Here is a 13,044-nt window from a genome sequence, read left to right as displayed (position 1 = left end):
TGTACACAACCCACATACCTCACATTTTCTATTATGCTCGCCATCTTTTTAATTGTGGAAAGACAGATGGGAGTGGCTGTGCTCACCAGAAAACTGTAAACCTCTGTGGGATTCCCTCCCCACAGGGCTGTCGCGGGAGAGTGACCAACCCATCCAGCTGAAGGGGAGAAGCTCCCTGCTCCGCGGAAGCTCCTCTCCGGATCACCTTGCAGACTGAGGGGTTGCTGACTCGTTACGGCGCGCCAGGGAAGGGCATTTTGGGATTGCACAATACTTATTATGGGATGTTTAGGTGCAGGACAAAAGCTGGGGAAAGGAAGAGAGAGATCGCGGGGGGGGGGGGGGGGGGGAGGAACCACTGCGGGGCACAGGACAGGGGGACAGAAGGGGCTGCTGACGTGCCAAGCGGTTGCTCGTCAGTACGTTTCTCTGGCCGTGTCCCGCACCTGATCAGCGCGGCGCCTCTTGTCTTCACCTGAAACCCCATTTCTGACGTTTTTCCCGGGTGAGGGGACTCCCCCTTCCGCACGCGGGCAGGGGAGGTGTGTGGGGAGGTTTAAGTGCCCGGGACTAGACCACCAGTCGTAGAGGCTCACGTGTCCGGCGTGCCACCACCTGGAGAGACTGACCGAGGGGCCGGACCCCTCCCGCCGTCGCCACGCAGACCGACGCCCGCCGCAGCGGAACCCCGGGCGACGGCGGCGCCAGTCGCCAGCCGGCGCCTATTCACTGCCGAGCTCGGGTGGGCCCGGCCGCCTTCCGCCGTCCCGCCGTTACCCTGGCAACGGCGCCGTCGGCGGAGCGAGGAGCCCGGGCCCGGCGGCAGGATGGTGAGGGGCGGCGGGGCGGGGCGGGGCGAGGCGGGGGGCGCGGGGCGGGCGCGGCCGCGGCGCTTCCCCCACCTGGGGCGGGGGAATCCCCGCCGAGGTCCCTCTCTGACCCGGCTCCGCTCTGCTCTCCGCCCAGATGCTCTCCCGGGCCAAGCCGGCCGTGCGGGGTGCCCCACCGCCGATGGACAGGCGGAGGAAGAAAGGGAAGAAGGTGCCGCAGCTGGAAGAGCTCCTGGCCCTGAGGGACTTCACCGGCGCCATCGCCTTGCTGGAGGTAACGGCCGCGGCGGGGGCGGAGACCCCGGCCCGAGGGGGCCGCCGGCCCCCTGGCTTTCCCGCTCCCCTCGGGAGAGCGGTGCCGCCGTCGTCGGGCCCGTGCCCGGCGGGGCTGCGGGACGAGGGGAACCCTTCCCCTGCCTTGCGTCCCCCTCGCCTCCTTCTGCGGCCGTTCGGCCCTGCTGCGGCAGCGTTTCCCCTCGCTTCGCAGAACTAGGTTTGGCAGGTGAGGGTTGCCTGCTGCTTCCCTCAGAAACGCGAGAGCAGCTCCACCGCAGCAGCATCCGCAGCTGCCAAACCATCCGAAAAAAAGATGGCCTGGTATTTACTTTGATTGCCTGTGGGGCCTTATAAACTGTGTGGCAGCTGTCCAAATTCTTTATTCTTTCTTCTCTACAAAGTTTAAACGGCACGTGGGTGAACAGGAGGAGGATGCTGACCTTTGGATCGGATACTCTGCCTTTCATTTGGGTGACTACAAGAGAGCGCTGGAGGTAAGGTGGGGAAATCCTGCTCCCCGAGGCTGGAAAACGGGATGTTGTGATAAAGCGATGACAAAAGGAGGAAAACGTTCTGTAATGGGGAACAGTTCTGCCAGCCACTTAAGGTAACAAATGTAGGGTAGTAAGGCAGATGCTGTGGAAAGCGGTTTGGATTGAAAAGAAGAGTATTTGCCTATGAAAATAGACCTTTTTAAATGTAATCTACTGTCTGATTTAATACTAGGTTCCGGAGCCTAATTTGTCCTTTTAAATGTTATAGTTCATGTCCTAAATTTTCCATTCCCTTTTTACAGCTCGTTTTTCACAGTTTTGTTTTTCAGGTTTAATTATGCCTTTGTCTTCATTGTGTAGCTTATCTGTAATGTGCATGCTTTAATTCTTTCTTTAGAGGTTGATGCCCCTGGCCATTTAATGTACTTTATTGTTCTTCTCTATGTTTTCTTGTATTAGGTAATTCAATGAAATGAGACATTCTTATTTTCCAAAAGCTTTAAGTCACTAAAAGACATGTTGATTATTCAAATATGCCTACATTGTTAATATTTTCACCATACAGTGCTCTTGTGTCTCTTTCAGTGTATGAGTCCATATGCAATTCTTCTCTTGCATCCATTTATGTCTCCAGTGAAACTCAATTTGTTGCCAATCAATTTGTTGCCGCTGTCCCTGGGATCCCTTTATCTTCTTAGTTGTGCTAGCATATTTCTCTGTAGAAGTCTTAAGAAGTTTTTGTTGTCTGCCTTGCTCTGTACGTCCAAGGGCTGGAGTCAGTATGCACACCAGAACAGGGAGTGTTGTGCAGTGGTGTGGTGATACCCACAAGGCTGCGTATAAGCCAGTGAAGATTTGAAAACAACTCAGTCTGCCTAAGCATTGTTTGTCTCATTGCTATATTCCTACAGATGTGAATTGCTGGGTCCATACAATGTGGTGTTGCACCGTTTAAGGTGTATTGGTTTCAGTCAGTGTCAGCTGGGGGACATCTCCATCATGATTCACTGTGAAGAATAATTGTGAAGTATAGCTGGTTTTGCAGTCTTTTAACTTGCTTTCCCTGGAAGAAACATCAAAAACAGATGATAATTTGAAGTATTAACAAAGGAAAATAGCCATAGAGAAATAGATTATAGAACAATGATGATATTTTTTCTTTTTGATAAAATTAGGTGTTTAACTATAGTAATACATAGTCAAGTGCGCAAGATTCATATGCAAGGCGGAAATAGAATTTCTAAGGCTCCTGAGTAAGTTCACAAGGCACTTTCCCGCTTGAAAAACTGAAGAGGAAACATCCGTTGGAGATGTTAGAAATGCTCAGTGAATCAAATTGACAGTACGCACAGTATAGAATGTAGAATAGTAGTATAGGACATAGGGGTAACTTAATATTCATGTTTACAGTTGTGCAATTTAAAGATTATGAATGTAAAAATTAGTTGCTGTAGTTAATTTCTATCTAGATGTTAGGTGTTAATAGGGAGTGAAAGTTTAAAAAAAGAAAAATGTTTGTATACAAATGAAAAATAACTTGCAATTCCTTTGAAATAAATTCTGCTATTTGGAATACCCAATAGGTGCTTTTATAGCTAGAGTAGATTTTAAATGTTTCCTTCAACGAAAGAGTAACAGCTTTTTTTTTTTTTTTTTTTTTTGGAGATTAGGTTTTGTATGTGGTGTTTGATTCACCACTAGGTGATGCTGTTGATTCAGGCTTTTAAAAACTGCACCATCCGTCGTCTTTTTCCTGTTTTTCTGCCCAAGTAGGGACAATAAAAGGTTTGTGTGCATAGTTTGTGGTTGGTTTACTTGTGTCTGTTTTTTAAGTGAGACATCACAGGGCCTACCTTTTCAGATTTAAGACTGATTCTTGGCACAGGCATGAGTCCTGATAACTTTGTCATTTTGTGGTGGCATGTGGGAAATGAGCTCGTGCATCTCAGCCTATCTTCTTTTGGGACAGAACACCATAGCTGTAATTCCCAAGCATGTAGTAATCGAGGGAAAGAGTGCTGACTGTGGAGGCTGAATTGCATTTTGCTTATCAGCTTCAAGGTTGAAGTGTAATACTGTATCTTCTCTGCTGTGTTACAGAAGCCTTGCTGTACTCTCAAGGACAAATTCCTTGATTATCTATACCCTCTAGATCTTGGAGCACTCTTTGGGGAGTGCCAAGAGCAGTGTAAATAAAATGCTATGGATAGAAGTTTCTGCAGAATTCTCCAGAGTGACATTACACACTATCTAAATGATTCACGCTCCTAAGTGCCTGCAAGTGACAATACGTGATCTGTGTCACGATATTCCCAGTTCATGGTTTGTACTCCATATACCTGATGAGGGTCTTAAGAAATTATGCTGCTCTAATCCTTTTATTTATAATACTTTCATAGAAAGCCAGGCGTGCTGGTTGCATGGCAACTTTTGGAGAGGCTTGGGAATTGGGGTGAGGTAGTTGTCATCCATTACTGGGAGAAGCAGGGCAAAAAATGAAAAATGCACCGACCTCCAGCTCCAAGAATATCTTCAGAGAGAATGACAGCAAAATATCTGGCATGTTGACGTGAGAGAATTCACATTCTCTTATCACAGGCACACCAACAGTCAGGTATTCTCTAGGTAGAGCGCTAACCTCAGCTTCACTAGGGTCACACTTTCCCCTTCTTAGTAGGTAGATGCCTTTCTCAATGGATATGCCACCGACACTGGTTTGTCTGGTGGGATCATCCCTACTGCTGTACACCAGTTTACAAATGGTACTGCACTGGACTTGACTCTTCTAGCAGTCATGGTGGCAGTCCCTCCCTGGGGGCTGTTTAGCTTCCTTCACTGACAAATTGATTTTTGCTAACACTGAGTGGCTAGTGTCTTGCTGGCATCATATGGCAACCAGAACTCCCCTAGTGCATGACAGCATCTAATTAGTTTTCTGGAGTCTTCCACATCTGCTGTCCCTAATGGGGAGAAACCCACCTGTCTTTCTGCCATGACTTGTTCATAGCACTAATCTTAAACCTTTCCTGAAAAATTTCCCAGTGTCACCCAAGGACCAGAATCAGAGAGCATTAGTCTGATGATTCTGTTTCTGAGCTGCCTGATCTTATAAATTGAAGCAGACAGGGCCTAAAAATGGGAGAGTTATTAGACATATTTGAGGTACTGGCAACTTAAGAGAGGAATTGGCAAGGGCAGGTGCACTGCTAGATTGGGTTCAAGAAAAGGTTTCACAGTTGCACACTGCACCCTCTGATTGGGCTTAGACACACAGGATGCTGGCATGGTACAGCTGCCAGACATGGTAATGCCACTTTGGCCCATCGGCTGCACACGTGAGAGCAAAGCATGATCCCCAGGCCAGAGCCTTCAATGCATTGGTTTTGTCAAAATCTCACAAACTACAGCCAGCGATTGCAACAGTCTCTCCTATCTGCTGCCTCCCTCCTAGCAGAGAATCAGGAGCCAGTCCATCTCTTCATTGGATGGGACCTCCTGCCTACCCTGACTTTGCTCAGGATCATTTCAGTCAAATAGTAAATCATGAAAGGAACAGGGCTATACTAGGGTAATGGTTCATCCATGAGCAGTATCTGGTCTTCCTTGAGTACTTCTGCTGGAAGTGCGAGAATACAGGTACACTCAAATTCCTGACAGCTGAAGCTAAAAAGTAAAAGATGGATTTTTGGCTCAGGGAAGTTCTCTAGGGCTCTGTCATGACTGTAGCAGGGTTACAATGAGTGTCTCCACACCTCCTTTGAGCACTTGTGGGGCAGCCCTACGGGTTGGCCTGTTTATTGGCTCTTCAGGATCTGTGTTTATGGGCTTGGAGAATCTAGACAAGTAATAAGGGCACTGAGCAGAATCCTGCTCACCTCAGCATTGTCAGTAGCTGTCCATAGTTGTAGGCAATCAACCTGGCAGCCTGCTTTTGAGGAAAAGTGCGTGTGTCTTGTGGTAAGTGTGAGAGGTGGAGGAGGGTGAAATAGCATGAAGTTGTTGTGCTCCTGGTTGGCAAAAACACGCCACAGGTTGACTCTTGGGAAAGCTTTGGGGATATTTAGTTTGTTTGGTTTTGTTGTTTTTTTGGAGAGGACAGGGGAACGCTCTTGTGAAGTAGTCTTTTGAGAGACTGATGTTGAATGCCTTTTAGTGAGGAAAGGGGCAACAAGGCATAGTCTGGGCTCATGGCACAGAACTACAGGGTAAGGAGCACTAGTAGTCCTCGTTTTTATTTACTGTGTTTCCATAGATTCACATTGGTACTGCTAGAGCACTCTTTATTTATTGCTTGCTTTGAATGGCCAAGCCAGAACATGACTTGTGTTTATGCACTTTGTCTTTTCTAATTAATCTGCCTGAAGCCATAGCTGAAAGAGACCTTTGGGTGCACTTAATCTGAACGGATTTTGAAAGATTCCAGATGGTCCCAATAAACAGCAGTGGCCTGTCTCTCAGAGCTCCTTGACAGGCCTACATCAAGACTGAACTGGCCTCAGTAGGAAAGGTTGGCCTCTATGTACATTTTTTTTTCTTTTCCTATTTATTTATTTATTTATTTTAAATCTTCTTGAAGGACAACTAGTCCCTGAAGTACTAGCAAGACCAAGCTGGCTTTTAAGGGGCATACCTTACCAGTATTTTCTCTGTTTGAGAGTGCAGTTTACTTTCACTTGGCAACAGAAAAAAATTTTCTTTATGCTTGCAAACTATAATCTTTATTGTTGTCAGCATATTTCTGTTCTTGGGATTCACTGTCCTTTGGGCATGGCTTATTTTATCTTGTGCTATACATACATCTGTGCCTTTCCCCCAGAGGTAAGAAGTCTTCCACGCATAGTGGCGCAATCTGGTAAACTTTCCCTACGCAGAGCGAAGTTCCGATTCATATGTTTGGAGGAAGAGTACAGAGTCGGCAAGGGGTTGTGTTGCTGGGAGGGATGAGAGGCTTATGGTGACTGGGAGTATGTGGATGGCATTCTTTCAGCAGGTCTTGTGAAAACCTCATGTGACCCTGCCTGCTTTCCCTTATGCTGCCTGTTGGACATAGCTGGGTGGGGAGCAGGAGCACCAGCAGGATGCATCTTCACTGGGATGGTCCTTCCTAGTAATTTAACACAAACCTGACAGAGGAAAAAAAAATGGCATCGAGAGGTCTCCCTGCCTCTGGTTTTAGTACCTATTGTTATGCAGAGCAAAGGTGTTTATCTTCAAGACTATCACTGCTCAGCAGCTGCAAAGTTGGGTTTTTTTCATTAAAAAATAGTAGATTGAAAGATTGATCTCTTAAGTTTTTACTGTTTAGCAAATAAGAGATGAAGCAGTTTACGTGGTAGTATTAAGGATAGATAATGAATGTGGATGTGTAAGAAATACCAGAATATGGTATCTAGTGGCTTTCTGTAGCTGTTGGCTGTATATCTTAAAATGGGAAATGGTGAAGTTAGACACAATTTAGTAATATTTACTATAATTATATCTTTATCTATTAGGAAATCTTGAATTTGCCCAATGCTGACTTGTAGGCTTGTATTTTAGTGGTCTCCAAACAATTTTGATCATGCACCCCCATCAGTAAAAAATTTTTGAGCATGCACCCCCAATGTACATACATACATATATATTTTTTAATAAATTATATACACGTTCTACTGTACTAATATATTATGTAATTATAAAACATACACAAAAGTAGAAATTTAAAAAGGGTGAGATAAAGATGAAATAAACACTATTTTAAAATATTTATTTTGGTTATTAAGCGTATCAAAAAAGCTTTCTTCCTGCACCCCATGGTATTGTCTTGCACAACCACTGGGGTGCACACATCCCACTTTGAAGACGACTGTTTTAATGTATATTAAGACACTACTTACAGGTTTATAAAAGCATGTTTAACACTTGCTGCAGTAAGTATGCACAAAGAGATTTCCCTGGTGTTTATGGCTCCCAGGCTTTGACTGGAGGAAAAGTTAGGAAAGCATCAGAAAAGACTGAGGAAAAGTTGGTTATGTTGATGCCTTTATAACTTTAATATATTAATCTTTTACAAATATAAATAATAGTATATTAATAATATAGAAAAACTATTTATATAATTATATATTTATAATTTCAATATTGACAGAATTCGTGCTCCTACAGTGAAGATTTATAGTGCTGCTTGTCCCTGTTGTCTGTTCTATTGCTGTAAACAAACAAGAGCTAGGGACATTGGTTAAAATGTAATAATTTAGTTGTAAGAACTCCAATGGACTTGAGAATAAGTCGTGTGATCTCAGTAATTTAATGATACATTGCAAAATGGTGGAAGAGAGAATGATATTTAATATAAGTCTGTGCTATTACGCATTTTTAAAAAATCAGCCCTCTCTTCTGTTACAGGAATATGAGGCCTTAACCAAACAACCAGCTTGCAATCCAGATGTGTGGGTGAACCTTGCCTGTACATACTTCTTTCTGGGAATGTATACTCAAGCTGAACAAGCAGCCTTGAAAGGTGAGATGTATGTCTCTGATGGAAAGAATTACTTCTTGACTTGAACACTTAAAGTGTTTTCTAGAGAAAGTATTAAATGCCTTTTTTTTTTTTTTTTAATAGGAATAAAGGATACTTTTGAGCAAAGTTTTTTGGTTAGGGTTTTTTTGTTTTGGTTTGGGGTTGGTGTTTTTTTTTTTCATTTAACAGAAGAGTTATGACGCAGTTTGCTTTCTAAAAATACCTTGGGCAGGTGGAGCAGCTGGAACTGAAAGAAGCATCTGGAAAATAATGTCTCTTCTTAATTTCTAAATACAAAACCTGGTATATGGTGACCAGCAACAGAAAGTTACTTTTCTTTTGACTGGCTCCATTTCTCAGAGCCAGTGCAGATGTAGCTAATTAGGCTAGTGAAAATATCAAAAAATAAGCATCCGAGAGAGTTCAGCATTCTCCCTGATGTGGACAAGGACTGTGTTTGCATAGTTTGAGTGACTTAGTATGTGGTCCTGTTGCCTTAGCGGTCAGATATTAGGTATCTGATACTTAAAGTTGTGGAGTTCACTGCAGTCACGTTGTTACAGTTCCACTTTAATCTGAATGTGCATCGGATCATTTAAAGAAGAGGAATGGAAATTAGATTCCAAGGCAGCTTTTAGTGCCTAAAAACGTTTCTGCAGTTTAATTTTGTTACCCATCACTTTCTATTTATCTTAGTGATTTATATTGTTTCCCATAACCGTAGTATCTCAGTGCTTTCTAAGCAGAATTAGTAGTAGTGATGTTTTTGGTCAACTTCTGACTCTTGCCTTTTTAGGATAAAACTCTTATTGAAATACGAGTTTTCGCTTTTCTTTCTTTCTTTAGTCTTCTATTGTTGGGCTGAAAATAGGGTAGGGAGAAAATAATTGTGTACTTTCTGCTACTGTGGAGGAGTGCCTTCAAAAAGGACAGTATTGTAGTATTTTTTAGAAATAATTACACTCTCGTATCCCTTTAAAATCCTCTGAAAGATCATGTTGAGCTTGAATCCCACAACTGGAAATGTTTTGTTTCCAATTGTAAAAAATTTCACGGAGAGCTTTGTGTTATCTGTATTGTTCAAGATGTGTGTACATTTTTAATATTCACAGATAATAATTTAATCTTTAATGTACCACAAATTTGAGCTTTGGAGATTACAATCTAGAACTTGAACTGGACTCCCAAAATAATTGAGCAGTAGAGTTTGAGGTGTCATTGTGACCTAAACCATGGGGGAAGCAAGCGGCTGCATCCTATACCAGTTGGAGTCATTGTCATCAGCTTCACATCACGTGAATTACAGAAATCCATTCTAGAGATGACAGATACACAGCTGGGCATGCACCTTTATTAACTGTGAGCTGGAACTGAGAGAAGGTTAATTTTTTCTTGCCCCTTCAGATTAGTTCATAGTAGCATGGTGGGAGGCAGGGTAGGGGGTACGGTTAGTGGTACTCGGGTGCTGGAAGCAAGCGCAGGAATATTAAAAAAGGAGTGCAAGACATAGGGAGTGTAGATGAGGGAGGGAACAGAGAATAACTGAGTACTTACACCAGTAGTATCAGTTCCTGATTTTATGTAATTGTTTAAAAAGGACAGCATGCCAGTTTTTATAGTGAGGTGCTAAACCTTTCTTGTGAGTACTGTAATACTGATGATTTCTGGCTGCTTAGGCTTGGTGGGGAGGCACTCAGAGCTGAAGATTTGTTATACTTTTTCTTTCTCTGTTGAAGGCTTCCAAGTTGTGTATATCCCCCTTTCCACTCCCATCACTTCAGTCATTCTTACACTGAGGTTGAACCATTTTATTTTTGCTCAAGACAGATCCTCTTTTAGGTTTTTTTTTTTTTAACATTTTAGGATTGCGTCAGTGATGGGTGTTCACGATATATTATTGACAGCTGAGGTGTTCACGATATATTATTGACAGCTGAGGCCATCACATCTTGTGATCTCTTCCATGGTTTTGCAAAGATCCTGAAGAAGCAAAATATTTCATTGGATATAGACACAACAGGTGAAGTCTCTAGAACACCATTTATCCAGTACTGCTTTGAATACTCCTGAAAAAATGGTAGATAGTGTTAGTGTTGGACTGCTTACCATTGCTGTTTTGGGATTATTTTGCCTGAATTCTTGCACACTGCTTGCTGTTTATTGCTGCAGTTATGCTAAGACCCTGAAAGTAGCATAGTGCTAAAACAAATGAGGGAGAAATAATTTATTTTTAGCTATAATTCTAAATTCCTACAGTGATGGAATCTCTGTGTGAGAGGGAACATAAATGTCAGCTAGCTTTCTGGAATAGATTTTCCACACAAACATGTAAATATCTAGAAATCAAATAGAAGTTCCTTCTTGTCATGTACTGTTGCTTAAGAAAATTATTGTTAATTGTCTGAGAAAAAATATGCAGGATACTTAAAAATTAGGAAATTGGCATTAAAAGCCATGAGGTAATTATTACATTTCATACAAGATATATAGTCCACAATCTCTTGTGGAGCAAGGTTTTATATTTATTTTATAATAGATGTGAAGTGTTCTCTTAGCTTGTCATTACTTAATTAAAACTTCATGGTACATTCTCTCAGGAAAGAATAAATCTGTATATCAAAAGTCATATAAACCAGGATTACTGCAAATATAACCTAAGTAGTAGAGCAAAAAGGCAATAAAGAAAAATCCTCCTTTGAAGGTTTTTCACTACAGTTGTACTTTATCTCCTCTAGGCTTTCTTCCAAATTCCTCTCAGATATTTCTGGATTCTCCTTTTTCCCTGCTGTCCCCTTACATTACAGTTACTAATGTTCCTGGATCTGAGGTGAAGGTAGAGTTACTTCAAGTCAGCTACTGTTTTTTCATAGTCATCCCATAGTGAAGCTGCCAAGTGATGCTTTGTTTACTCCTTTTGCGTCTGTGCTCTCATATATGAGCGGAACATATGTTTTCCATGCCATGTGCTAGCCCATCTAGTCTTGGGAGAATGAGGCTGAAAGTCTTGATCTTGGTTTAATAAATAATAATAATAATAAATTACTAATTTTTAATTATGAAACCAAATAACCTTATGTTGCATTCCCAGTTCCCATGCCTTGCAAGGACGAGAAATTTGGCCTGGCACACTTACATGGTGGTCCTGGCAACTGATCCTAGTGTTTAGAAGCCTGCGTAGTGCTCTCAGAAGCCATTGGCTAGCGCTGCATTAAGAAAAACACAAGAACGAGCAGTGTTCTTTTAAACCACAAAATGTGCACATAAGTGGGGCTGCAGTTAAATCTGTTTTGAAAAAGTCTTTTTAGGATAAACGAAATTTTACAATTAAAGATTCATGTACAGACAGGGTTGTGTTGCTGAACCAGTCATTAAATTTTTTTTTTTTTCTCCCTTGTAATTTTTGATGGACAAAGCTTTGTAATTACTGTACTTCTTCACAACTCTGCGTGTGTCAGATCTGAATGTGGTTTAACTGAACAGAGTTACTTCTCATTTCACAGTCTATTCTGGAAGGAGCAATATTGTACAAAAGCAGGACAGAGACGGGTTAGTAAGAACAATGACATTTTTCCAAACCAGTTTTGCTTATGCATGTATTAGTGTTTGCCAAGTGTCAGATAGCTGTCACCAGTGAAAATGTGCAATTACAAGTGGGCATGGAAAAGTTGGTGGGTTTTCTTTTTCTTTAGACTGTATGTTCACCTAACATGCAAAATTACCTGCTTTCTGCTTGTACTGTATTTCTTGAGAACAGTAGTTCATTTTCATTGCATTTTAGCTGTGTTTTGAACCAGCAGAGTTTGATATGTGGAACTTTCAAAGTGCACAAGTGATAAAAAAAAAATCGATTTATACGTATTTAAACTTTAAAAACTACTAACCTTATTTTCTTGTTTTGCTTTTTAAAGTATAGTGGAAGCTACAGAACAGGAATAATTGATAATTTTTTGCTTTGATGATCCTTAATTTACTGTGCTTAGGCATGACTGAAATGAAATATGTCTATATTGCCAGTAACTGAACATAGCTGAACTGTTTTTTAAGTATTTTGGGAATGTGAAAATTTCAATGAATGTCCTCAGAATTTTCTTGAATGAAATCTACAGAACAGTGGAGCTATTCAAGTGTGTATAAGTGTGAACCTCACTGTTGGACCACAGTTTTTCCAAACATTTTTCCCATACCCTTGCATTTTCCATCCACCAGTGAGACTGTGGTTCTGAGGCACAGAGGGCTTCATTCAGCTACTGTATTCAGGTGAGCCGGGTGTTGTTTCTCGGGGACAGGAGAATAAGGTTTCCTCTGGTCATATTTTCTGTGCTGTTAGTCTGGAGCCTTCTCAGCCCTGTTCCATTCCTATCAGCTCCTGCTACATACGTTTAAGATGTGTACTACATCTGTTAATGTGTGAAGTGCTGCTATAGTGTATGCATTATGTCTGCTAGATGGGATTTGTTAATGCTGGGTGCATGACCAGCATTGCCTGGCACTCTTACGAGAGGGCACAAATGCCAGTTTGTCCATGACTGTATTTCATCATCTTCTTACTGCCTGTGGCAGCAAAATGGAACTCACCAAGAGTCTGAGCTGCCATTTCTAGTGAGCTTAACTTTTTGTTTAATGATTAGTGAAGATAACTGTCTTCACTCTTATTGTAGCTGTTTATTATATTTTAACAATACTTCGCTAGGTGCCTGGTCAGTGTCAGCACATAAAAATATACGGAACACTTTTAAGATCAATGTCAGCTATGACTTTAAGTGCCTGGAACATCAGCACTGATCATGACAAAAATAAAAAATTCTAGCGTAGGAATATCAATGTGTTTCCTAGCTGGAAAGAAATATATGCTATCCAGCTACCTCAGTGATGTCTAGTATCGGCCTTGTGCTGAAGACCTGGAGCAGGGTGAGTTTGTTGCCATGTAGCATTGTCATTATGTTTG

At 42.0% G+C, this 13,044-nt stretch overlaps 1 protein-coding gene across 8 annotated transcripts in view; it reads left to right on the top strand.

Moving 5' to 3' along the window:
- The first annotated feature begins 712 nt into the window (after window positions 1-712).
- Window positions 713-13,044, top strand: part of TTC26 (tetratricopeptide repeat domain 26) — a 53,986-nt gene continuing 41,654 nt past the window's right edge. For all 8 annotated transcript variants that reach the window (XR_003921707.1, XM_030003112.1, XM_030003110.1 and 5 more), the window contains exons 1-4: window positions 713-830; window positions 967-1,104; window positions 1,508-1,600; window positions 7,985-8,099. Coding sequence is in view for 7 of the 8 variants with exons in the window: in XM_030003112.1 (XP_029858972.1) it covers window positions 828-830; window positions 967-1,104; window positions 1,508-1,600; window positions 7,985-8,099 (349 nt within the window). In the remaining variant the exon portion in view is untranslated. The remainder of the gene's footprint in view (window positions 831-966; window positions 1,105-1,507; window positions 1,601-7,984; window positions 8,100-13,044) is intronic.

This window comes from Aquila chrysaetos, chromosome 26 (genome assembly GCF_900496995.4).
Source record: "Aquila chrysaetos chrysaetos chromosome 26, bAquChr1.4, whole genome shotgun sequence".
NCBI classification, from domain to species: domain Eukaryota; kingdom Metazoa; phylum Chordata; class Aves; order Accipitriformes; family Accipitridae; genus Aquila; species Aquila chrysaetos.
This window is presented reverse-complemented; position numbering and strand designations above follow the sequence as displayed.